This window comes from Oncorhynchus tshawytscha, unplaced genomic scaffold (genome assembly GCF_018296145.1).
Source record: "Oncorhynchus tshawytscha isolate Ot180627B unplaced genomic scaffold, Otsh_v2.0 Un_contig_7308_pilon_pilon, whole genome shotgun sequence".
Lineage (NCBI taxonomy): Eukaryota > Metazoa > Chordata > Actinopteri > Salmoniformes > Salmonidae > Oncorhynchus > Oncorhynchus tshawytscha.
In genome coordinates this window covers 128,047-155,435 of record NW_024609411.1, presented here as the reverse complement: position 1 = coordinate 155,435, position 27,389 = coordinate 128,047, and the positions used below count along the sequence as shown (strand labels likewise).

General features: G+C 46.3%; 1 protein-coding gene across 1 annotated transcript; it reads right to left on the bottom strand.

Moving 5' to 3' along the window:
* Positions 1–483: 483 nt before the first annotated feature.
* On the bottom strand, positions 484–26,166 carry foxk1 (forkhead box K1). Its single transcript, XM_042315196.1, has 9 exons — positions 25,595–26,166; positions 19,858–20,070; positions 11,314–11,491; positions 10,985–11,131; positions 9,786–9,979; positions 6,772–6,938; positions 5,487–5,771; positions 2,485–2,664; positions 484–2,322 (listed from the first exon to the last, which is right to left on the bottom strand). Exons 1-9 carry the CDS (start codon positions 26,023–26,025, stop codon positions 2,102–2,104), a joined length of 2,016 nt encoding a protein of 671 aa, XP_042171130.1. The 5' UTR covers positions 26,026–26,166; the 3' UTR covers positions 484–2,101.
* Between the last annotated feature and the right edge of the window lie 1,223 nt (positions 26,167–27,389).

The following is a 27,389-nucleotide window of genomic DNA, read 5'->3' as shown; positions in this document are numbered from 1 at the left end:
CTGCAACATTACAAAATAAAAGTCTTCCTCCTTAACATTAAAAACATTCTTTAATGTTAAAAGTAAAAGTTCCCTAGATAAAACAACAACAAAAAATTAGAAATATTTAAGGCTTTTTAAAGCGATAAAATTATAATGCTAAAATATTAAACTGTACACACAGCTGAGATCCACACCCGGGGTCACACAGCTGAGATCCACACCCGGGGTCACACAGCTGAGATCCACACCCGGGGTCACACAGCTGAGATCCACACCCGGGGTCACACAGCTGAGATCCACACCCGGGGTCACACAGCTGAGATCCACACCCGGGGTCACACAGCTGAGATCCACACCCGGGGTCACACAGCTGAGATCCACACCCGGGGTCACACAGCTGAGATCCACACCCGGGGTCACACAGCTGAGATCCACACCCGGGGTCACACAGCTGAGATCCACACCCGGGGTCACACAGCTGAGATCCACACCCGGGGTCACACAGCTGAGATCCACACCCGGGGTCACACAGCTGAGATCCACACCCGGGGTCACACAGCTGAGATCCACACCCGGGGTCACACAGCTGAGATCCACACCTGGGGTCACACAGCTGAGATCCACACCTGGGGTCACACAGCTGAGATCCACACCTGGGGTCACACAGCTGAGATCCACACCTGGGGTCACACAGCTGAGATCCACACCTGGGGTCACACAGCTGAGATCCACACCTGGGGTCACACAGCTGAGATCCACACCCGGGGTCACACAGCTGAGATCCACACCCGGGGTCACACAGCTGAGATCCACAGAGTATTATATCAGCATCAGTATCATATCACCTGTGTGACCCAGGTGTGGTATACAGTATTATAGTACAGAGTAGTATAGTACAGAGTAGTATAGTATAGTACAGAGTATTATAGTACAGAGTAGTATAGTATAGTACAGAGTAGTATAGTACAGAGTAGTATAGTACAGAGTATTATAGTACAGAGTATTATAGTACAGAGTATTATAGTATAGTACAGAGTATTATAGCACAGAGTATTATATTATAGTACAGAGTAGTATAGTACAGAGTATTATAGTACAGAGTAGTATAGTACAGAGTAGTATAGTACAGAGTATTATAGTATAGTGCAGAGTATTATAGTATAGTACAGAGTATTATAGTACAGAGTATTATATTATAGTACAGAGTATTATAGTACAGAGTATTATAGTACAGAGTATTATAGTACAGAGTATTATAGTGCCGAGTATTATAGTATAGTGCAGAGTATTATAGTACAGAGTATTATAGTATAGTACAGAGTATTATAGTATAGTACAGAGTATTATAGTATAGTACAGAGTATTATAGTATAGTACAGAGTATTATAGTACAGTACAGAGTATTATAGTACAGAGTATTATAGTATAGTACAGAGTATTATAGTACAGAGTATTTGCAGTGTGTTGTTGACCCAGGTTAGAACTCAGCATCTTCTAATGATGAAATTAAACACAATCAGATCGTCTAAATTAGATTAGCCTCCTCCCTCCTCTCCTCTTTCCTCCCTCCTCCAAACACACACCGGGTCCTGCAGGGCCCCTCCTCTCCTGAGCCACAGTGTCTGCTGGTCCTTACCTCAAACCTAAAGCAGTACACTATGTTGGGAGTAGGGCTCTGGTCTGAAGCAGTACACTATGTTGGGAGTAGGGCTCTGGTCTGAAGCAGTACACTATGTTGGGAGTAGGGCTCTGGTCTGAAGCAGTACACTATGTTGGGAGTAGGGCTCTGGTCTGAAGCAGGACCCAGGGGTCAGAGGGTGAACCAGCAGACACTGGGACCCAGGGGTCAGAGGGTGAACCAGCAGACACTGGGACCCAGGGGTCAGAGGGTGAACCAGCAGACACTGGGACCCAGGGGTCAGAGGGTGAACCAGCAGACACTGGGACCCAGGGGTCAGAGGGTTCACCCAGAGAGGCTCCTCCTCCTCCTCTAGACACCAGGTCAGGGGGTGAACCAGCAGACACTGGGACCCAGGGGTCAGACTGGTGAGATGGTTCACCCAGAGAGGCTCCTCCTCCTCCTCTAGACACCAGGTCAAGGGGTTAGAGTTCAGCAGTTCTACTTTCTGTTGTCGTGTGGCTGAGAACTCATGGCCACGATGACTGGCTGCTGAATGGGGGGAGGAGCCGCCTCGTCCTCCTCCATCTTGGGCCTCTTAGCCTGAGGGTCGCCTGGCACCTCCGGCCCAACATCAGGCCCCGCGCTGGGCTGTCTGCTCACCAGGACTGGGGGGGAGCTGGAGGCCTGGGCTGCCAGGATCTGGAGAGGACTGGTCAGAGCTGGAGGTGGGGATGGGAGGAAGGGGAGGTGAGGAAGAGGAGAGAGGAAGGACAGAGTCAATACAACACCATAATGAGACATAACTCACCATGCATCAAATTAAATTAACATACCAACCATGTCAACAAAAAAAAAAACACCGGTTGCTAAGGTAGCCGTACCGTAAGCGTTGGCGACGCCGGTAGCCGTGGCGACGGCAGTGTGTTTGCCGTTCTGAGTGACAGGGCGGACAGGAAGTTGGTGCAGCCCCAGAGATATGCCACGCCCCTCTGACCCCTGAGCCCCCTGTTGAGCTCCCTCCAACGACTGGATCACTCGCTCCCTGTTCTGCTGCTGCGAGTCTGGGGGAGAAACGTATTAATATACTGAACACCGATATAAAACACTGATATAAAACACCGATATAAAACACCGATATAAAACAATATAAAACACCGATATAAAACAATATAAAACACCGATATAAAACACCAATATAAAACAACGATATAAAACAATATAAAACACTGATATAAAACACCGATATAAAACACCAATATAAAACACCAATATAAAACAATATAAAACACCAATATAAAACACCGATATAAAACAATATAAAACACCGATATAAAACAATATAAAACACCAATATAAAACACCGATATAAAACAACAATATAAAACACCGATATAAAACAATATAAAACACCGATATAAAACAATATAAAACACCAATATAAAACAACGATATAAAACACCGATATAAAACAATATAAAACACCGATATAAAACACCGATATAAAACACCGATATAAAACACCGATATAAAACAATATAAAACACCAATATAAAACAATATAAAACACCGATATAAAACAATATAAAACACCGATATAAAACACCAATATAAAACACCAATATAAAACAACGATATAAAACACCGATATAAAACAATATAAAACACCGATATAAAACACCGATATAAAACACCGATATAAAACACCGATATAAAACAACGATATAAAACACCGATATAAAACACTGATATAAAACACCGATATAAAACACCGATATAAAACAATATAAAACACCGATATAAAACACCGATATAAAACAATATAAAACACCGATATAAAACACCGATATAAAACACCGATATAAAACACCGATATAAAACACCGATATAAAACAATATGTAAAGAGTTTTGTTACATGAAGCAGAAATGTACAAAAATGCTAATTTCTATAAAATTTTGTGCACAAATTTGTTTACGTCGCTGTTAGTGAGCATTTCTCCTTTGTCAAGATAATCCATCCACCGACAGGTGTTTAAACAGCATGATTATTACACAGGTGCACCTTGTGCTGGGAACAATAAAAGGCCCCTCTAAAATGTGCAGTTTTGTCACACAACGCAACGCAACAGGCGTCTCAAGTTGAGGGAGCGTGCAATTGGCATGCTGACTGCAGGGAATGTAATGTTCATTTCTCTACCATGAGTCACCTCCAACGTGATGAAGCCAAAATGGCCACTGGCCTCGCTGGAGAAGCCGTCACCTCATGTTTCAGCATGATAATGTACCAGAGCCCCATGTTGCTCTGATCTGTACACAGTTCCTGGAAGATGAAAATGTCCCAGTTCTTCCACAGTCTACTTCCCTTCATGTTTATTTTGAAGTGCATTTGTTCCCTGTCATGTGAATTCCATAGATTAGATGAATTTATTTCATGTTTATTTTGAAGTGCCTTTGTTCCCTGTCATGTGAATTCCATAGATTAGATGAATTTATTTCATGTTTATTTTGAAGTGCCTTTGTTCCCTGTCATGTGAATTCCATAGATTAGATGAATTTATTTCATGTTTATTTTGAAGTGCCTTTGTTCCCTGTCATGTGAATTCCATAGATTAGATGAATTTATTTCATGTTTATTTTGAAGTGACAACACGTGCCTTTGTTCCCTTAGATGAATTTATTTCATGTTTATTTTGAAGTGACAACACGTGCCTTTGTTCCCTGTCATGTGAATTCCATAGATTAGATGAATTTATTTCATGTTTATTTTGAAGTGCCTTTGTTCCCTGTCATGTGAATTCCATAGATTAGATGAATTTATTTCATGTTTATTTTGAAGTGCCTTTGTTCCCTGTCATGTGAATTCCATAGATCAGATGAATTTATTTCATGTTTATTTTGAAGTGCCTTTGTTCCCTGTCATGTGAATTCCATAGATTAGATGAATTTATTTCATGTTTATTTTGAAGTGCCTTTGTTCCCTGTCATGTGAATTCCATAGATTAGATGAATTTATTTCATGTTTATTTTGAAGTGCCTTTGTTCCCTGTCATGTGAATTCCATAGATTAGATGAATTTATTTCAAATGGACGAATTTCCTTCTATGAACTGTAACTTGCGTAAAATCTTTGAAATTGTTGCATACACACATATATATATTTATTTTGGTGGCAAGGAAATATTCAATTTTGGACATTTTCCTTGCCACCAAAATAAAAGTTGACATAAATAGGTGTATAAAATAATCCCGTACCTCCTTTTCCCTGTTTATTGATGTATTGACACCTATTTTATGTCCACTTTTATTTTGGTGGCCAGGGGGAAAAAAAAAAAGTCAGATTTTGAATAAAAATCGACCAGATTGACCTCATAAAACAGCAGCTGGAAAACAAACTGTGAAAAAAATACCGCCTGTTGTGTTCGGTGAATGTGACAAATACAATTTGATTTGTGAGAGAGATGTAGAACAGTATTCAGACCAAATTCACTCACATTTTGCACAAATGCTAAAAAACGTTTTTTCCTTTCTCATTATGGGTATTGTGTGTAGATTTAGTATTTTTGTAATATATATATATATATATTTTAAGAATAAGGCTGTAACATAAAATGTTGAAAAAGTCAAGGGGGTCTGAATACTTTCCCAGAAGGCACCGTTTATACACAGTATGCATCAGATCCATAAGGAACCCTATAAACCTTCAGCACAATACACTCGTGGAGATTTCAAAAGGATTTGATTGGTGTAAGCAATATGGTTCCATTTCTACCTAGCCTATCAGAGTGCGAGGTAGAACTATTGCCATTTTACAATCACTGGTCAAATCCTCTCAGATTGTAGGGTCTAGGAGGGTTCATTTGGGATTGGGGTCACAATCTAGCCGTACCTCTCTGCTCGCCGGTGCCCTCTGCTCCCTGCTGGCCAGCGCCGGTATTACCACGACTCTGGCCCCCGCCAGGGGTGAGGATGTACCCGTTTGGGGGGTGGGAGGCCGTAGCCGTGGTGACCAGACGGAGCATGGTGAGGGTGTTGGGTGGGCTCTGCAGCATGTGGAGGGTCTGTCCCCCAGCGACTCCGGGGCCAGAGAACAAGGCCAGGGGTTTACCCATCCCCGAGGGCAGGGGGTGGGGCGGGGCGGCCATGATCACAGGCTGGCCATGAACTGGAGAACCTGGGGGGGGAGGGGACACAAACACTGTCTTTAGTTGTCTGAGCATCTGTAGATGTGTCCCTACCTGGGGAGCTCTGTATCTAGTGAGGAGGACAGGTTATGGTGTAGATGTGTCCCTACCTGGGGAGCTCTGTATCTAGTGAGGAGGACAGGTTATGGTGTAGATGTGTCCCTACCTGGGGAGCTCTGTATCTAGTGAGGAGGACAGGTTATGGTGTAGATGTGTCCCTACCTGGGGAGCTCTGTATCTAGTGAGGAGGACAGGTTATGGTGTAGATGTGTCCAGCTCTTGTGAGCGAGGACAGGTTATGGTGAGATGTGTCCCTAGGGGAGATCTCTTATGGTGTAGATGTGTCTTGAGAGGACACTTATGGGGATCTACCTGAAGACCACTGGAGGACAGGTTATGGAGGTCCCTACCCTGGTGGGTGGGGATGGCTGGGGAGCTCTGTATCTAGTGAGGACCCCCTACCTGGGTACTCTGTATCTAGTGAGGGGACAGGTTATGGTGTAGATGTGTCCCTACCTGGGGAGCTCTGTATCTAGTGAGGAGGACAGGTTATGGTGTAGATGTGTCCCTACCTGGGGAGCTCTGTATCTAGTGAGGGGGAATGGTTAGGACAGGTATCAGAAAACAGTTATGGTGTAGATGTGTCCCTACCTGGGTATCTCTGTATCTAGGGAGGACAGGTTATGGTGTAGTGTCCCTACCTGGGGAGCTCTGTATCTCCAGCAGTGAGGAGGACAGGTTATGGTGTAGATGTGTCCCTACCTGGGGGACTCTGTATCTAGTCATTATGGTGAGATGTGTCCCTACCTGGGGACTGTACACTCAGGTTATGGTTGTTGGGGAGGACAGGTTATGGTGTAGATGTGTCCCTACCTGGGGAGCTCTGTCCTGTGAGGGAGGTTACTTACCTGGGGAGCTGTTATGGTGTCCCTACCTGGGGAGCTCTGTATCTAGTGAGGAGGACAGGTTATGGTGTAGATGTGTCCCTACCTGGGGCGCTCTGTGTATATCTGTACTCTGGTACGGAGGCCAGTTTGTGAGCGAGGTCGTGGTGGTGAGACAGAGGAGATCCCTCTCTTGAGAGACACTCTGGGGTCTGAAGACCACTGGAGGGAGGGGAGAGGAGACCCTGGTGGGTGGGGGAGGCTGGGGCACTCCTAGAGAGGGGGAATGGTTAGGGCATTAACACACTGCAAACACACACCCTCCAGAAAAACACGCCGCCCCCCCTCCCCTCCAGCGAAACACGACAGCATTAAACTGTTTAACTCCAGCGAAACAGGCCCACCCCTCCTCTCAGACTGAGAATGGGACTTTTCATAAGGTGAGAGCGAACACACACTCCAGGATTGTTTCAGACACACACCTTCCTGAGAGAGACTTACTTTGTTCTATCCAACCACACCTTCCTGAGAGAGAGACTTACTTTGTTCTATCCAACCACACCTTCCTGAGAGAGAGAGTTACTTTGTTCTATCCAATTAAACGAGAGCAGAAGAAGAGAGAGGAGAGAGGACAGAGAGGACAGAGAGGACAGAGGGGAGAGTTAAATAGAAAGAAGGATTATAACTGTTTAACTGACAGAGGACAGAGAGGACAGAGAGGACAGAGAGAGAGAGTTAAACAGAGGCAGAAACAGACAGATTAACTGACAGAGGACAGAGAGGACAGAGAGAGAGAGGACAGAGGCAGAAACAGACAGATTATAACTGTTGAACTGACAGAGGACAGAGAGGAGAGAGAGAGAGGACAGAGGCAGAAACAGACAGATTATAACTGTTGAACTGACAGAGGACAGAGAGGAGAGAGAGAGAGAGACAGAGAGGACAGAGAGAGAGACAGAGGCAGAAACAGACAGATTATAACTGTTTAACTGACAGAGGACAGAGAGGAGAGAGAGCAGAAACAGACAGATTATAACTGTTGAACTGACAGAGGACAGAGAGGAGAGAGAGAGAGGACAGAGAGGACAGAGGCAGAAACAGACAGATTATAACTGTTTAACTGACAGAGAGGAGAGGACAGAGAGGACAGAGAGGACAGAGAGAGAGAGGACAGAGGCAGAAACAGACAGATTATAACTGTTGAACTGACAGAGGACAGAGAGGACAGAGAGAGAGAGGACAGAGGCAGAAACAGACAGATTATAACTGTTGAACTGACAGAGGACAGAGAGAGAGAGAGGACAGAGGCAGAAACAGACAGATTATAACTGTTGAACTGACAGAGGACAGAGAGGAGAGAGAGAGAGGACAGAGAGAGAGAGGACAGAGAGAGAGAGACAGAGGCAGAAACAGACAGATTATAACTGTTGAACTGACAGAGGACAGAGAGGACAGAGAGAGAGAGGACAGAGGCAGAAACAGACAGATTATAACTGTTGAACTGACAGAGGACAGAGAGGAGAGAGAGAGAGGACAGAGAGGAGAGGACAGAGAGAGAGGACAGAGAGGAGAGGACAGAGAGGACAGAGGCAGAAACAGACAGATTATAACTGTTGAACTGACAGAGGACAGAGAGGAGAGAGAGAGAGGACAGAGAGAGAGAGGACAGAGAGAGAGGACAGAGGCAGAAACAGACAGATTATAACTGTTGAACTGACAGAGGACAGAGAGGAGAGGACAGAGAGGACAGAGGCAGAAACAGACAGATTATAACTGTTGAACTGACAGAGGACAGAGAGGAGAGGACAGAGGACAGAGAGGAGAGGACAGAGAGAGAGGACAGAGAGGACAGAGGACAGAAACAGACAGATTATAACTGTTGAACTGACAGAGGACAGAGAGGAGAGAGGACAGACAGAGAGACAGATTATAACTGTTGAACTGACAGAGAGAGGACAGAGAGGACAGAGAGAGAGACAGAGAGAGAGGACAGAGACAGAAACAGACAGATTATAACTGTTGAAGACAGAGGACAGAGAGGACAGAGAGGACAGAGAGAGAGGACAGAGAGACAGAGAGGACAGAGAGGACAGAGAGGACAGAGAGGACAGAGAGACAGAGGACAGAGGACAGAGAGACAGAGAGGACAGAGAGAGGACAGAGAGGACAGAGAGGACAGAGAGACAGAGAGGACAGAGGACAGAGACAGAGAGGACAGAGACAGAGAGGACAGAGAGGACAGAGGCAGAGAGGACAGATTATAACTGTTGAACTGACAGAGGACAGAGAGGACAGAGAGAGGACAGAGAGAGACAGAGGCAGAAACAGACAGATTATAACTGTTGAACTGACAGAGGACAGAGGACAGAGGACAGAGAGGAGAGAGAGGATAGAGACAGAGACAGAGGACACAGACAGAGAGGACAGAGGACAGAGGACAGAGAGGACAGAGAGGACAGAGACAGAGGACAGAGAGGACAGAGACAGAGAGGACAGAGAGGACAGAGACAGAGAGGACAGAGAGGACAGAGGACAGAGAGACAGAGGACAGAGAGGACAGAGGACAGAGGACAGAGGGACAGAGACAGAGAGGACAGAGAGGACAGAGAGGACAGAGAGGACAGAGACAGAGACAGAGAGGACAGAGAGGACAGAGAGGACAGAGAGGACAGAGACAGAGAGGACAGAGAGGACAGAGACAGAGAGGACAGAGAGGACAGAGGACAGAGAGGACAGAAGACAGAGGACAGAGAGGACAGAGGACAGAGGACAGAGGACAGAGGACAGAGGACAGAGAGGACAGAGAGGACAGAGAGGACAGAGAGGACAGAGAGGACAGAGAGGACAGAGAGAGACAGAGAGGACAGAGAGGACAGAGAGGACAGAGAGAACTGTTGAACTGAGGGGTTACATCAAGGAGGGTCTGAAGAGAAGCTACTGTGTGTGCAGGCTTTTACTACAACCCTGCACTATAACACACCTGGTTCTACTAACAGTCTGAAGAGAAGCTACTGTGTGTGCAGGCTTTTACTACAACCCTGCACTATAACACACCTGGTTCTACTAACAGTTGCTCTTCACGAACTTGATTAGCTAGAGGTCAGGGTTCAGGGGTCGTACCTGGACGAGAGCGGTCCGAACGGCGTGCGGAAGCAGGCCACGCCCCTCTGCCGTCTCTTCCTGAAGGCTTGTTCCACCAGCTTGCCCTCGGAGGCCGAGTCCACGCGCCAGAAACTACCTTTCCCAGGCTCCTCCTGGCTACGAGCCACCTTCAGGAAGTAACGGTTCAGAGACAGGTTGTGGCGGATCGAGTTCTGGGAACAGAGGAAGGGGAGGAGAGTTGGTGATGCTTCGGAGAGAGAACACAACATTACATCAAAAACCTAGTTACCTGGTAGTCGGGGTAGGTGACGTGTCTAGTTACCTGGTAGTAGGGGTAGGTGACGTGTCTAGTTACCTGGTAGTAGGGGTAGGTGACGTGTCTAGTTACCTGGTAGTAGGGGTAGGTGACGTGTCTAGTTACCTGGTAGTAGGGGTAGTAGGGGTAGGTGAGTGTGTTACCTGTCTAGTTACCTGGTAGTAGGGGTAGGTGTAGTAGGGGTAGGTGACGTGTCTAGTTACCTGGTAGTAGGGGTAGTTACCTGTAGTAGGGGTAGGTGACGTGTCTAGTTACCTGGTAGTAGGGGTAGGTGATGTGTCTAGTTACCTGGTAGTAGGGGTAGGTGATGTGTCTAGTTACCTGGTAGTAGGGGTAGGTGACGTGTCTAGTTACCTGGTAGTAGGGGTAGGTGACGTGTCTAGTTACCTGGTAGTAGGGGTAGGTGACGTGTCTAGTTACCTGGTAGTAGGGGTAGGTGACGTGTCTAGTTACCTGGTAGTCGGGGGTAGGTGACGTGTCTAGTTACCTGGTAGTCGGGGTAGGTGACGTGTCTAGTTACCTGGTAGTCGGGGTAGGTGACGTGTCTAGTTACCTGGTAGTCGGGGTAGGTGACGTGTCTAGTTACCTGGTAGTCGGGGTAGGTGACGTGTCTAGTTACCTGGTAGTCGGGGTAGGTGACGTGTCTAGTTACCTGGTAGTTACTAGTTACCTGGTAGTCGGGGTAGGTGACGTGTCTAGTTACCTGGTAGTAGGGGTAGGTGACGTGTCTAGTTACCTGGTAGTAGGGGTAGGTGATGTGTCTAGTTACCTGGTAGTAGGGGTAGGTGATGTGTCTAGTTACCTGGTAGTAGGGGTAGGTGACGTGTCTAGTTACCTGGTAGTAGGGGTAGGTGACGTGTCTAGTTACCTGGTAGTAGGGGTAGGTGATGTGTCTAGTTACCTGCCAGCCCTTGTCTGCAGTGCGATAGTAGGGGTAGTGTTTGGTGATGTGTGTGTAGATTCCAGACAGGGTCAGCTGTCTGTCTGGTGCTGAAGAGATGGCCTGGACTATCAACTGGGCATACGAGTAGGGAGGCTTAGAGTCATCCTGGATAAGACAGGAGAGAGGGGTTAATATATACACACACACAGTAGACACAAACACACACACACAGAGTGAAGTATACCTTGGATACATATACATATACACATATATATATATACCTTAGATTCATCCTGGATAAGACAGGAGAGAGGGGTTAATATATACACACACACAGTGAAGTATACCTTGGGGCTGTCTCCACCGCCGGACTCTCCGTGTTGCTCGGCAACGCCCCGCTGTTGCTCGGAGACAGCCTTGGCAGCGAACTCCGCAGCCAGCTGGAGGTCAGATGTCACGTTGCGTCCGTAACGATAACCCGATGACCCCGCACCCCTCGGACTGGCCGGGCACGAGTTAGGAACACTGGAGAGGAGGATGAGAGGGGAGAAGAGGAGAAGGATGAGAAGGATGAGAGGGGAGAAGGAGAGGAGAATGAGAAGGAGAGGGAGAGAAGGATGCGAGGGGAGAAGGATGAGAGGGGAGAAGGAGAGGAGAGAAGGATGAGAGGGGAGAAGGATGAGAGGGGAGAAGGATGAGAGGGGAGAAGGATGAGAGGGGAGAAGGATGAGAGGGAGAAGGATGAGAGGAGAGAAGGATGAGAGGAGAGAAGGATGAGAGGGAGAAGGATGAGAGGAGAGAAGGATGAGAGGAGAGAAGGATGAGAGGGGAGAAGGATGAGAGGGAGAGGATGAGAGGAGAGAAGGATGAGAGGAGAGAAGGATGAGAGGGAGAGAAGGATGAGAGGGGAGAAGGATGAGAGGGGGAGAAGGATGAGAGGGGAGAAGGATGAGAGGGGAGAAGGATGAGAGGAGAGAAGGATGAGAGGAGAGAAGGATGAGAGGAGAGAAGGATGAGAGGAGAAGGAAAGGAGAGAAGGATGAGAGGAGAGAAGGATGAGAGGGGAGAAGGAGAGGAGAATGAGAAGGAAAGGAGAGGAGAGAAGGATGAGAAGTAGAGGAGAATGAGAAGGAGAGGAGAGAAGGATGAGAGGGGAGGAGGAGAATGAGAAGGAAAGGAGAAAAGGATGAGAGAAGGATGAGGAGAGAGAGAGAAAGATCTAGAATAGAATAGGGTAACTCCACCTAACAGAATTGCGAATACATTTTTAAGTTAAAAAAAAAAATGAGGGTATGTCAAGGAGAAACCATCGAGTTCAAAGTTGAACAAACCATCCAATCCTAGGACTACTTTAAACCATTTACACAGAACATTTGACAAAAACCCATTACCTGGAACAACTGTGCAGATTTACTGAGCGCCGCCGGCCCCTACGCTGTGTTCCAGACTCATTTATTTGGACCTTGGTGATTTGTAACACTGAAAGAGGCCCCCTGGGTGTCACCATAACCTCAACATATGACAAATCTCCTGCTGTCTGATCCCACGTATAAATTGGAGCCTGCTCTGCTCTGATTGGCTGCTGTATAAAACACGTCATCTGGAATCTCCTGGAGAGTGCTCTGATTGGCCACCCTGCAACATTACATTTATAAATGGTTTCCATGTCTTTGTAAAATAATTCCCTGATTTGATGTACATCAAACAGCTGGGTGAGAGAGCTGACTGGTAGTAGGATATTTACACTGAACAGCAATACAAAGAGAGCTGACTGGTAGTAGGATATTTACACTGAACAGCAATACAAAGAGAGCTGACTGGTAGTAGGATATTTACACTGAACAGCAATACAAAGAGAGCTGACTGGTAGTAGGATATTTACACTGAACAGCAATACAAAGAGAGCTGACTGGTAGTAGGATATTTACACTGAACAGCAATACAAAGAGAGCTGACTGGTAGTATGATATTTACACTGAACAGCAATACAAAGAGAGCTGACTGGTAGTAGGATATTTACACTGAACAGCAATACAAAGAGAGCTGACTGGTAGTAGGATATTTACACTGAACAGCAATACAAAGAGAGCTGACTGGTAGTAGGATATTTACACTGAACAGCAATACAAAGAGAGCTGACTGGTAGTAGGATATTTACACTGAACAGCAATACAAAGAGAGCTGACTGGTAGTAGGATATTTACACTGAACAGCAACACAAAGAGAGCTGACTGGTAGTAGGATGTTTACACTGAACATCAAAGAGAGCTGACTGGTAGTGGATATTTACACTGAACAGCAATACAAAGAAAATGTTGTAGTAGGATATTTACACTGAACAGTCAATACAAAGAGAGCTGACTGGTAGTATGATCACTGAACAGCAATACAAAGAGAGCTGACTGGTAGTAGGATATTTACACTGAACAGCAATACAAAGAGAGCTGACTGGTAGTAGGATATTTACACTGAACAGCAATACAAAGAGAGCTGACTGGTAGTAGGATATTTACACTGAACAGCAATACAAAGAGAGCTGACTGGTAGTAGGATATTTACACTGAACAGCAATACAAAGAGAGCTGACTGGTAGTAGGATATTTACACTGAACAGCAATACAAAGAGAGCTGACTGGTAGTAGGATATTTACACTGAACAGCAATACAAAGTGCAACATGTAAAGTGTTGGTCCCATGTTTCATGAGCTGAAATTTAAAAAATCCCCAAATTGTTCCAATCGCACAAAAAAAAAGGTTATTTCTCTAAAAATGTTGTTTTCTGTTAGTGAGTATTTGTCCTTTAGTCAAGATAATTCATCCACCTGACAGGTGTGGCATATCAAGAAGCTGATTAAACAGCACGATCATTACACAGGAGCACCTTGTGCTGGGACCATAAAAGGGGTAGTTGTGCAGTTTTGTCACATCCCAATGTCACAGATGTCTCAAGTTTTGCGTGAAATTCCTCACGCTGACCCAGGAACCATCTCCAGCAGAGCTGTTTCAGATAACCCAATGTTAATTTCTCAACCAGAAGCTGCCTCCAACCCAGATAATTTGGCAGTACCCCAGGACCGGCCTCACACCTCAGACCACGTGTAACCACGCCAGCCCAGGACCTCCTCAACCTCAGACCACGTGTAACCACGCCAGTCCAGGACCTCCTCAACCTCAGACCACGTGTAACCACGCCAGCCCAGGACCTCCTCAACCTCAGACCACGTGTAACCACGCCAGCCCAGGACCTCCACATCAGGCTTCTTGATAGTCTGAAACCAGCCACCTTGACAGCTGATGAAACTGTGGCTTTGAACAACCAAATAATTTCTGCATAAACTTCGTCCTCACCAGGGTCTAGACCTGAATGCAGTTCAGGGTCGTAACTGACTTCCGTGGGTACATTTGTATTTTTTTATTTCACCTTTATTTAACCAGGTAGGTTCTCATTTACAACTGCGACTTGGCCAAGATAAAGCAAAGCAGTGCGACACAAACAACAACACAGATTTACACATGGAATAAACAAGTGTTCAGTCAATAACACAATAGAAAAAAAAGAAAGTCTATATACAGTGTGTGCAAATAGCGTGACGAGGTAAGGCAATAAATAGGCCATAGTAGCTCGTAATCACAATTTAGCAGATTAACACTGGAGGGATAGATGTGCAGATGATGATGTGCAAGTAGAGATACTGGTGTGCAAATGAGCAGAAAAGTAAATAAAAACAATATGGGGATGAGGTAGGCAGATTGGATGGGCTATTTACAGATGGTCTATGTACAGCTGCAGCGATTGGTTAGCTGCTCAGATATCTGATGCTTAAAGTTAGTGAGGGAAATACAAGTCTCCAGCTTCAGTGATTTTTTTGCAATTCGTTCCAGTCATTGGCAGCAGAGAACTGGAAGGAAAGGCGGCCAAATGAGGTGTTGGATTTGGGGATGACCAGTGAGATATACCTGCTGGAACACGTGCGACGGGTGGGTGTTGTTATCGTGACCAGTGAGCTGAGATAAGGCGGAGCTTTACTTAGCAAAGACTTATAGATGACCTGGAGCCAGTGGATCTGGCGACGAATATGCAGCGAAGGCCAGCCGAGCATACAGGTCGCAGTAGTGGGTGGTTTATGGGGCATTGGTGACAAAAAAACGGATGACACTGTGATAGACTGCATCCAGTTTGCTGAGTAGAGTGTTGGAGGCTATTTTGTAAATGACATTGCCGGAGTCGAGGTTCGGTAGGATGGTCAGTTTTACGAGGGGATGTTTGGCGACGTGAGTGAAGGAGGCTTTGTTGCGAAATAGAAAGCTGATTCTAGATTTAATTTTGGATTGGAGATGTTTAATATGAGTCTGGAAGGAGAGTTTACAGTCTAACCAGACACCCACTTATTTGTAGTTTTCCATATATTCTAAGTCAGAACCGTCCAGAGTAGTGATGCTAGTCGGTAGATACCATCTCCTGCTGTCTGATCCCATGTATTAGATACCATCTCCACCTGCTGTCTGATCCCATGTATTAGATACCATCTCCTGCTGCTGTCTGATCCCATGTATTAGATACCATCTCCTCTGCCCATGTCTGATCCATCTCCTCCTCCTGTATTAGATACCATCTCCTGCTGCTGTCTGATCCCATGTATTAGATACCATCTCCTGCTGCTGTCTGATCCCATGTATTAGATACCATCTCCTGCTGCTGTCTGATCCCATGTATTAGATACCATCTCCTCTCCTGCTGCTGTCTGATCCCATGTATTAGATACCATCTCCTGCTGCTGTCTGATCCCATGTATTAGATACCATCTCCTGCTGCTGTCTGATCCCATGTATTAGATACCATCTCCTGCTGTCTGATCCCATGTATTAGATACCATCTCCTGCTGCTGTCTGATCCCATGTATTAGATACCATCTCCTGCTGTCTGATCCCACCATGTATTAGATACCATCTCCTGCTGTCTGATCCCATGTATTAGATACCATCTCCTGCTGTCTGATCCCATGTATTAGATACCATCTCCTGCTGTCTGATCCCATGTGTCTGATCCCATAGATACCATCTCCTGCTGTCTGATTCCATGTATTAGATACCATCTCCTGCTGCTGTCTGATCCCATGTATTAGATACCATCTCCTGCTGCTGTCTGATCCCATGTATTAGATACCATCTCCTGCTGTCTGATCCCATGTATTAGATACCATCTCCTGCTATTGGAGCCTGCTCTGCTCTGATTGGCTGCTGTATAAAACACATGTGGTCCGTCACCCCTCCATCTGGAGAGTTACTGGGCGTGCAGGTTCTTGGTCCAACCCTGCTCAAACACACCAGTCAGCTTATCAAGGTTCCTGTTGAGCAGCTGATATTTTACAACGTGGTTGTGTTAGAGCAGGGCTGGAGTAAAAGCCTGCACCCCCAGCAGCTGGAATCTCCTGGAGGATAGTTGACCACCCTTCAACATTACATTTATAACCATAATACTGTGAGCGGCCCAGCCAGAGCCCGGACTTGAACCCGATCAAACATCTCTGAAGAGACCTGAAAATAACTTTGCAGCGACGCTCCCCATCCAACCTGACAGAGCTTAAGAGGATCTGCAGAGAAGAATGTGAGAAACTCCCCAAATACAGATATGCCAAGCTTGTAGCGTCAAACCCAAGAAGACTCGATTCTGTAATCGCTGCCAAAGGTGCTTCAACAAAGTACTGAGGAAAGGGTCTGAATACTTACATAAAATGTGATATATATATATATATATTTTTGCAAACATTTCTAAAAACCTGTTTTCCCTTTGTCATTATGGGGTATTGTGATGTCATTATGGGGTATTGTGATGTCATTATGGGGTATTGTGATGTCATTATGGGGTATTGTGATGTCATTATGGGGTATTGTGTGTAGATTGATGGGGGGGACGGGACGATATAATCCAATTTAGAATAAGGCTTTAACATTAACAAAAGGTGTAAAAAGTCAAGTGGTTTGAATACTTTCTGAAGGCACTGTATATCCCTACGTTACAGTGGGAAGATCCCAAGACCACACACACACAGGCCCCTCCTCCGGGCAGCAAAGTAAACACTGGCTTCCAGGGGAGAGTGTGTGTGTGTTTGTTTTGGCTCAGATGCTGTAGTGCGTCTGCAGGTGGTTCAAACAAAAGAAGAGGAAGGAGAGAAGAGGAAGGAGAAGAGTTGAAGACGTATGAAAGGAGAGAGAGAGAAAGAAAATAGACAGGAAAAGTTAGATTTAAAAAAAATGTTTAAACTCAAATCAAACCGTAGAACTAACCGGAGCTATAATCAAACACCCGTAGAACTAACTGGAGCTATAATCAAACACCCGTAGAACTAACAGGAGCTATAATCAAACCGTAGAACTAACTGGAGCTATAATCAAACACCCGTAGAACTAACAGGAGCTATAAATCAAACACCCGTAGAACTAACTGGAGCTATAATCAAACACCCGGAACTAACTAATAATCAAACACCCGTACCCGGAGCTAGAACTAACTGGAGCTATAATCAAACACCCGTAGAACTAACTGGAGCTATAATCAAACACCCGTAGAACTAAATCAAACACCCGGAGCTATAATCAAACACCCGTAGAACTAACTAACTGGAGCTATAATCAAACACCCGTAGAACTAACTGGAGCTATAATCAAACACCCGTAGAACTAACTGGAGCTATAATCAAACAAACACCCAAACACCCGTAGAACTAACAAATCAAACACCCGTAGCTATAATCAAACACCCGTAGAACTAACTGGAGCTATAATCAAACACCCGTAGAACTAACTGGAGCTATAATCAAACACCCGTAGAACTAACTGGAGCTATAATCAAACACCCGTAGAACTAACCGGAGCTATAATCAAACACCCGTAGAACTAACTGGAGCTATAATCAAACACCCGTAGAACTAACTGGAGCTATAATCAAACACCCGTAGAACTAACTGGAGCTATAATCAAACACCCGTAGAACTAACCTATAATCAAACACCCGTAGAACTAACCGGAGCAGTACAGCTCTACAACTAAAGCAGTGGTTCCTGATCTTTTAAGTGTTCCACCAATTGTTTTTTGCTCTGCCCGGAGTAACCCTGAAGTACCCCCTCGTGTACATTTTACCAGTAGGCCTATGGTCTCATGAGTCTTCAAGTACCTCCCGTGGAGGGGCCAAGAACTCCTGGATGGGAAACACTGAACTAGAGAACAGTTAAAACTCTAATTAAACAACCTTAGAACTAACTGGAACAGTAAAATGATAAAACTCTAGAACTCTGCAAATAGGTGTACCACTCTAGAACTCTGCAAATAGGTGTACCACTCTAGAACTATGCAAATAGGTGTACCACTCTAGAACTATGCAAATAGGTGTACCACTCTAGAACTATGCAAATAGGTGTACCACTCTAGAACTATGCAAATAGGTGTACAACTCTGGAACCTCCAAACTCTGCAAATAGGTGTACCACTCTAGAACTAGCAAATAAACTAGAACTTGTTGTAAACTTGCAAATAGGGTAGTAACCACTCTAGAACTCTGCAAATAACCACTCTAGAACTCTGCAAATTTTCCAAACTTCAGAAGTCAAATAGATGTAATTAACAGGGTGTAATAAATCTTCAGTCTTTTTGTAATAAATCAGTCTTTTTTTCAGCACCTTACTTTTGCTACAAACGACAATACTCCACCCCCTTCTTTCACTACACGTCCCTCCTCTTCTCCGTCTCCCCCCCCCCAACAGTGTCAGCACGAGAACTGCCAAGGAGAGGGGGAGGTTTGGGGAGAATATAAAACACACACAGTATAAACTTGTCCAACTAGATCAGTGGCTCGTATTACCATGTGAAGGCCCAATGTTTTTGTTTTGGGAATGTGTGTGTGTGTGTGTGTGTGTGTGTGTGTACAAAAAATGTGTTAGTGTGTTAATTGTTGTGTGTGTGTGGGGGGTGTTACAGTAGCAAGCTTGAAAAAGGTCACAGTGTGATAGGAGCGAGGGAAGGGGTGTGTGTGTGTATGGGGGAGAATGCGGGAGTGTGTGTGTGTGGGAGTGTGTGTGTGTGTGTGTGTATGGGGGAGTGTGTGTATGGGGAGTGTGTAAGTGTGTGAGTGGGGCCTAAGGGGAGCTCTGAAAAGGAAACCAGTGAGTGGAGAGCAGGAGAAAAAAACACAAGCTGAGGCAAAAAAAAAAAAAAACCTGGGGTTGGACCAATCAGGAGCCTGCTAGCGGCTGCCGTGCCATATATGGCTTGTGTACACATACTATGACACCGGATGGCCCACGTGGTGCAGGACAACACACACACCACCAGGGGGAGACAGACACACAGGGAATATGCTAGAATACTTCCTCTTTCCAGGTTTTTTTAAAATTCTGACTCAAAGTATTGGGCGAGTGTTTTCAGGTGCCTATGTCCAAACAGTAAAGAAGATAATAATAACAACAACAACAATAATAACAATAATAATAATAAAAAAGTATATAATTTTTCAAAACGGATAAATGTTTTTATTGTCAAATTAAAATGACTAAAACCCAGATATAAAAGTATGTAGAAAAGATAAGAGCTATAAATTGAAATAAAGGATAAGAGCTATATATCGAAATAAAAGATAAGAGCTATATATTGAAATAAAAGATAAGAGCTATATATTGAAATAAGATCATGTTGTTTGAGAACTAACAGTCACCAAAATAAAAACTAGACAAATCAGGGACAATCTGAAATTCCCCTGAATGATGATGTCATGACACAAGCCTCCACTAAAGCCAATTCAGAGATTCTGAACGTGTGTGTGTGTGTGTGTGTGTGTGTGTGTGTGTGTGTGTGTGTGTGTGTGTGTGTGAGAGCAGGCATGTGTTGGTGTGTCTCCTCACCTGAGGGTCCCTGTCGGAGAGGGCAGCGGGCTGACCAGGTGTCGCAGGTCCTCGTGGTGCATTGTGGGAATGCTGATCTTGAGGGGGGAGATGTGTGGGAGGAGAGTGAGGCGGGTCGGGGGAGACCGCTGCTCCTCCTCTCTCGACTCCTCCCCAGACAACAGAGAGGAGAACTGGATTTTGATCACTGTACTGGGGAACCTGAACACACATCTAGGAGGAGGAGAGGGAAGAGGAGGAGAGGGGAGGAGAGGGAAGGAGGAGGAGAGGGGAGGAGAGGGAAGGAGAGGGAAGGAGGAGGAGAGGGAGGAGAGGGAAGGAGGGAAGAGGAGGAGAGGGGAGGAGAGGGAAGGAGGGGAAGGGGAGGGGAAGAGAGGGAAGAGGAGAGGGAGAGGGAAGAGGAGGAGAGGGAGAGAGGAGAGGGAAGGAGGAGAGGGGAGGAGAGGGAGGAGGGAAGAGGGAGGAGAGGGAAGGAGGAGGGAAGAGGAGAGGAAGAAGAGGAGGAGAGGGAAGAAGAGGAGGGAAGGGAAGAGGAGGAGAGGAGAGGGAAGAGGAGGAGAGGGAAGAGGAGGAGAGGGAAGAGGAGGAAAGAGGAGGAGAGAGAGGGGAAAGAGGAGGAGAGGAAAGAGGAGGAGAGGAAGAGGAGGAAAGAGGAGGAGAGGGAAAGGAGGAGAGGAAAGAGGAGGAAGGAAAGAGGAAAGAGGAGGAGAGGGAAGAGGAGGAGAGGAAAGAGGGGAAAGAGGAGGAGAGGGAAGAGGAGGAGAGGAAAGAGGAGGAGAGGAGAGGAGAGGAAGAGGAGGAGAGGAAAGAGGAGGAGAGGGAAGAGGAGGAGAGGAGGAGAGGAAAGAGGAGGAGAGGAAAGAGAGGAGAGGAGGAGGAGAGGGAAGAGGAGGAGAGGAAAGAGGAGGAGAGAGGAGGAGAGGGAAGAGAGGAGGAGAGGAAGAGGAGGGAGGAGAGGGAAGAGGAGGAGGGAAAGAGGAGAGAGGAAAGAGGAGGAGAGGGAAGAGAGGAGAGGAGGAGAGGGAAGAGGAGGAAAGAGGAGGAGAGGAAAGAGGAGGAGAGGGGGAGGAGGGAAAGAGGAAGAGGAGAGGGAAGAGGAGGAGAGGAAAGAGGAGGAGAGGAAAGAGAGGGAAGAGGAGGAAAGGGAAGAGGGAGGAGGAGGAGGGGAGAGGAAGAGGAGGAGAGGAAAGAGGAGGAGAGGAAGAGGAGGAGGGAAAGAGGAGAGGAAAGAGAGGAAAGAGGAGGAGAGGGAAGAGAGGAAAGAGGAGGAGAGGGAAGAGGAGGAAAGAGGAGGAGAGGGAAGAGGAGGAAAGAGGAGGAGAGGGAGGGAGGAGAGGAAAGAGGAGGAGAGGAAAGAGGAGGAGGGAAAGAGGAGGAGAGGGAAGAGGAGGAAAGAGGAGGAGAGGGAAGAGGAGGAAAGAGGAGGAGAGGAAAGAGGAGGAGAGGAAAGAGGAGGAGAGGGAAGAGGAGGAAAGAGGAGGAGAGGAAGAGGAGGAGAGGGAAGAGGAGAGAAAGAGAGGAGGGAAGAGGAGGAGAGGGAAGAGGAGGAGAAGAGGAGGAGAGGAAAGAGGAGGAGAGGAAAGAGGAGGAAAGAGGAGGAGAGGGAAGAGGAGGAGAGGGAGGGAAAGAGGAGGAGGGGAAGAGGAGGAAAGAGGAGGAGAGGAAGAGGAGGAAAGAGGAGGAGAGGAAGAGGAGGAGGAAAGAGGAAAGAGGAGGAGAGGGAAGAGGAGGAGAGGAAAGAGGAGGAGAAGAGGAGGAGAGGGAGGAGAGGGAAGAGGAGGAGAGGAAAGAGGAGGAGAGGAAAGAGGAGGAGAGGGAAGGGAGAGGAGAGAGGAAAGAGGAGGAGAGGAAGAGAGGAAAGAGGAGGAGAGGGAAGAGGAGGAGAGGGAAGAGAGGAAAGGAGGAGAGGGAAGAGGAGGAGAGGAAAGAGGAGGAGAGGGGAAGAGGAGGAGAGGAAGAGGAGGAGAGGGAGAGGAAAGAGGAGGAGAGGAAAGAGGAGGAGAGGAAAGAGAGGAGGGAAAGAGGGGAAGAGGAGGAGAGGGAAGAGGAGGAGAGGAAGAGGAGGAGAGGGAAGAGGAGGAGAGGGAAGAGAGGAGAGGGAAGAGGAGGAGAGGAAGAGGAGGAGAGGGAAGAGGAAAGAGGAAAGAGGAGGAGAGGGAAGAGAGGAAAGAGGAGAGAGAGGAAAGAGGAGGAGAGGGAAGAGGAGGAGAGGGAAGAGGAGGAGGAAGAGGAAGAGAGGAAAGAGGAAAGAGGAGGAGAGGGAAGAGAGGAAAGAGGAGGAGAGGGAAGAGGAGGAGAGGAAAGAGGAGGAGAGGAAAGAGGAGGAGAGGAAAGAGGAGGAGAGGGAAGAGAGGGAAGAGGAGGAGAGGGAAGAGGAGAGGAGGAGAAGAAAGAGGAGGAGAGGGAAGAGGAGGAGAGGGAAGAGGAGGGAAGAGGAGGAGAGGGAAGAGAGGAAAGGGAAGAGAGGGAGGAGGGAGGAGAGGGAAGAGAGGGAAGAGGAGGAGAGGGAAGAGGAGGAGAGGGAAGAGAGGGAAGAGGAGGAGAGGGAAGAGGAGGAGAGGGAAGAGGAGGAGAGGGAAGAGAGGGAAGAGGAGGAGAGGGAAGAGAGGAAAGGGAAGAGAGGAAAGGGAAGAGGAAAGAGGAGGAGAGGGAAGAGGAGGAGAGGGAAGAGAGGAAAGAGGAGGAGAGGGAAGAGAGGAAAGAGGAGGAGAGGAAAGAGGAGGAGAGGGAAGAGGAGGAGAGGGAAGAGGAGGAGAGGAAGAGGGAAGAGGAGGAGAGGGAAGAGAGGAAAGGGAAGAGAGGAAAGGGAAGAGGAAAGAGGAGGAGAGGAAGAGAGGAAAGAGGAGGAGAGGGAAGAGAGGAAAGAGGAGAGAGGAAAGAGGAGGAGAGGGAAGAGGAGGAGAGGGAAGAGGAGGAGAGGGAAGAGGAGAGAAGAGGAGGAGAGGGAAGAGGAGGAGGGGAAGAGGAGGAGAGGGAAGAGGAGGAGAGGGAAGAGGAAAGAGGAGGAGAGGGAAAGAGGAGGAGAGGGAAAGAGGAGATCGGGAGGAAGACGGACAGAGGTGTTTACTTCAGTGTATCTTAGAGTTACTAGACATCTCTTCAGTAGAACACTTCCTACTTCCTGGTAGTGCAGGCTTTAGTTCCAACCCAGCAATAAGTTTAAAACCTCTACAGAATCGGTGGGTCCCTCCATGGGACGGTTGATTTAACGTAGGCTAATGTGATTAGCATGAGGTTGTAAGTAACAAGAACATTTCCCAGGACATAAGCTTTCTGCCCATATCAGATATGTCTAACTTCTTGTTAATCTAACTGCACTGTCTAATTTACAGTAGCTATTACAGTGAACTAATGCCATGCTATTGTTTGAGGAGAGTGCACAATTATGAACTTGAAAATGTATTAATAAACCAATTAGGCACATTTGGGCAGTCTTGATACAATATCTTGAACAGAAATGCAATGGTTCATTGGATCAGGCTAAAACTTTGCACATACACTGCTGCCATCTAGTGGCCAAAATCTAAATTGCACCTAAAGTCCTAAGTTAGATAAGGAAATGTATTATCGTTTAGCAGATCTAATGTGTTACATTCTCCTACATTCATTTAACATTTCCACAAACTTCAGTGTTTCCTTTCAAATGGTATCATGAATATGCATATCCTTGCATTTGGTGTCATGAATATGCATATCCTTGCATTTGGTGTCATGAATATGCATATCCTTGCATTTGGTGTCATGAATATGCATATCCCTTGCATTTGGTGTCATGAATATGCATATCCTTGCATTTGGTGTCATGAATATGCATATCCTTGCATTTGGTATCATGAATATGCATATCCTTGCTTCAGGTCCTGCTTCAGGTCCTGGAGCTACAGGCAGTTTGTTTTTGGGTCTTTTATTTTTTATTTAAGGGGCGGAACCTTTTAACACAGCTGGTTACACCGGTGTGTACAGGCCTCCAGACTAACATGTTCCCCTGGTGGTACTGGTGCCACTAAGTTATTCAGTTGGTGGCAGCAGGTTAGCATATAGACGGAGACAGACAGACTTTTGCACACACACACACACACACACACACACACACTGCCAGCTGTACCTGCCAGCTGTACCTGCCTCACACTTTATTTTTGAAAACACCCACACACCTGGGTAAGGTTCTCCTTTCAAAATGTGTGACCGGGAAAGGAGGAGATACATCTCTAATTGATGAGATCCCATTGGATGATTTGAGATGACATCATAGGATTCTTAATCCTATTCCTCATTACAAAAAAAACAAAGCAACAGTATTGTCATCTGTGTGATCAGCTGACGGCTTGGCGCTGCGGCACGGTGATCTTAGGCTTGTGTGTGTGCGGCTGCTCAGTCACCGGAAACCCATTTCATGAAGCTCTCGATCAATAGTTATTGTGCTGACGTTGCTTCCAGAGGCAGTTTGGAGTCTGTAGTGAGTGTTGCAACGGAGGACAGACAACAACAAATGGACGCTTCAGCGGCCCCTTCCTGTGAGCTTCCCGGGTGGCGCAGCGGTCTAAGGCACTGCATCTCAGTGCTAGAGGTTTGATTCCAGGCTGTATCCCAACCAGCTGTGATTGGGAGTCCCATAGGACGGTGCACAATCGACCCAGAGTTGTCCAGGTTAGGGTTTGGCAGTCATTGTAAATAAGAATTTGTTCTTAATTGACTTGCCTAGTTGAAAGATTAAATAAATTACATTTAAAAATGGCGTGTTCTACCACTTCGAGGCTGAGCCGTTGTTGCTCCTAGACGTTTCCACTTCACAATAACAGCACTTATAGTTGACTGGGGAGGCAGCTCTAGAAAAGGCAGCCATTTTTACAACCTGACTTGTTGGAAAGATAGCATCCTATGACGGTACCACGTTGAAAGTCACTGAGCTCTCCACTAAGGCCATTCTACTGTTAATGTTTGTCTATGGAGATTGCATGGCCGTGTGTTCGATTATATACAGCTGTCAGCAATGGGTGCGGATGAAATAAACAAATCCACTAATTTGAAGGGTTGTCCACATACTTTTGGCCATATATTATTCATTTATATACTAAACCCCTTCAAATCAGTGGATTAGTGTGTTTTGTCTGTCTATCTATCTATCTATATATATAGATTTTTATTTTTGGGGAGGGGATTGTGTGTATTTTTTTGTATTTCTTGCTCGGTATTAGTGCCCTGTTGGGAGCTAGAAACACACGTATATTGCTGCACCTGCAGATCTGTGTTCCGCGACCAATAAACTTTGATTTGATAGTAAATAGCCGTCATGCTGACTTGTGACTGACTGTTTACATTCTGTGTTTACGGGCCGCAACGTCGCCACCACCGTCCGTCAAAACCCCCACAGTGAGTTAACACAAATTAACGCTAAAATGTTTCCCGTTTAGCTACTGTCTCCTAAAGACCATAAGACTGCAATGGATTCACTTTAGCTAAACAGCTCGTATCTTCCCAATGTAGTTTTAAACCAAGTTAGGAGACTGTGGCTATATATATATATATATTTTACAATGTCGGGTTTTCAATGCATAGAGTAGACAACTTTGACTAGTAGTCTTAACTTTCTAACTTACAGCTAAAAAAATGTGAATTGTGGCAGGTGTTTATTAACAAGTCCCCCCAAAAAAATAAGTTATTTTTAACATAACTAGCATGCTAATGTTGCTAACTTTACAGTAGGCAGCTAAAAATGTGACTTGTGGCAGGTACTTACTCCCGGGGCAGCTGCAGGGGAGGCGCGCCTCTCCTCTGAAACACGCCGTCCACGAAGACGCCGTTCTTCCCGAGGCAGCGCAGCGAAAACCCGCACGGCTCCTCGAAGGTGATCTGGAGGTGCCGCCGAGAGATGAAGCTCGAGTGACCCATGTTTATATCCACGGAGCCGTGCGACGAGTTACGGCCTACGGTCACTGTCCGCTGCCTCATGACGAAATCAAAGTCCCGGCCTTCGAGCCTGGCCAGGGCCCGAGGAGGAGACTCGAGGCGAGGAGGCATCGCGCAGCCCCGACTCAGCACCGAAGAGCCCGAGAAGGTGAAATTGGGAGGGTATGCGGGTGAGGTCACCCCGACTCGAACAGGGCTGCACGGGGCAGATTGTAAGGCCAGTAGGGCTCGAGCTCCGGTGTCGTCCCGAAAGTCTGCCATCTTCTTTTTTTTTTGGGGGGGGGTGGGGTGGGGGGTGAATACAAAACACACAACTCGACTCTCAGACACACAGGTCCCAGTAACGTGAAGGGTTATTGGACAGGCCGCTCACGAGCTCCGTCGCTGTGGGAGAGAGACAGAAACAACATGGATTCTGGCCGCGGCGAAAACCCGGGGTGAATGAGGGAGTGTGAATCCGGAAATGGCGTTAAGTTTCGAAAAAAGTTGTCTCGACCCTCAGTCCAATAACACCGATAAGAGAAGTGGTAAACATCACACTGTTGCTGCTTAGTATATACACCCCCATCCTATAACCCACGAGGCCTATTTATTTGTAGCATTGTTCAAGACCGGGATGACTATTATTATTGAAGATGTTATTGGAATCTTATTTAACAATATTATCTTAAGATGAATTGTTTTTGTCTTATTTGTTTCTAAACGGGAAAAGGAGGCTTTGGACGGGAGAGGGTTAATGCTCGTTTCCAGGAACCGGACGACACGTGCGTGGCATATGGCATTGGTTCCGGGACAGAATGAGAAATGTTTTTAATTTGAGCAGATTACTTGTTTGGTCACTGCTATCCCCGACTGTTTGTTCGTAATATGAAGGTGAACTTTTCACTGTGTGAAGGAGATGAACTTGGTGACCAGAGATTCTCTCTACACTGTGTTTATAAATGCGGAAAGTACAAGAGAACTGGAAAGTGTGGAGAGTGGATCAACAGTTTGGAATGGGACCAGTTGAGTTACCACCCTAACGGGGAAAAAGATTGCGGTCAGTGCAATTTAACTGCACTTAAAGTGAAGTCTAACAGCTGTATGTTGCAAATACTGCGTACAAAATAGCACTGTTTTAAAAAAAAATAAAAAATAAAAATAGAGTAATTTTACTGCATCCAAAATACCACAGTTGAATGATGTTACTGCAGTTTGAAAACTAATATTTTGTTGTTGTTGTTGTAAGGGCAGCGCTGCGTATTTACATCCACACGAGGGCGGTACTGGGATCGGAAACGAAACGTACGTAATGACCCAGTCTTAACACTACAATTAGGCTTAACGGAATCAATTAGAAATATGTATTGATCAATCAAAAAAATATATATGTGTGTGTGTGTGTGTGTGTGTGTGTGTGTGTGTGTGTGTGTGTGTGTGTGATTAAAAACAAAACAAAAACTCAGTTTTAAGTGAGAATGGACATTTGTCTGAAGATAGGAAATGAACATGCGCATCACAAATGCCTCTTCCACCCATGCTCTACCAAGGGTTTTCCCAGCACCACAAGGCCTCTTCCACCCATGCTCTACCAAGGGTTTTCCCAGCACCACAAGGCCTCTTCCACCCATGCTCTACCAAGGGTT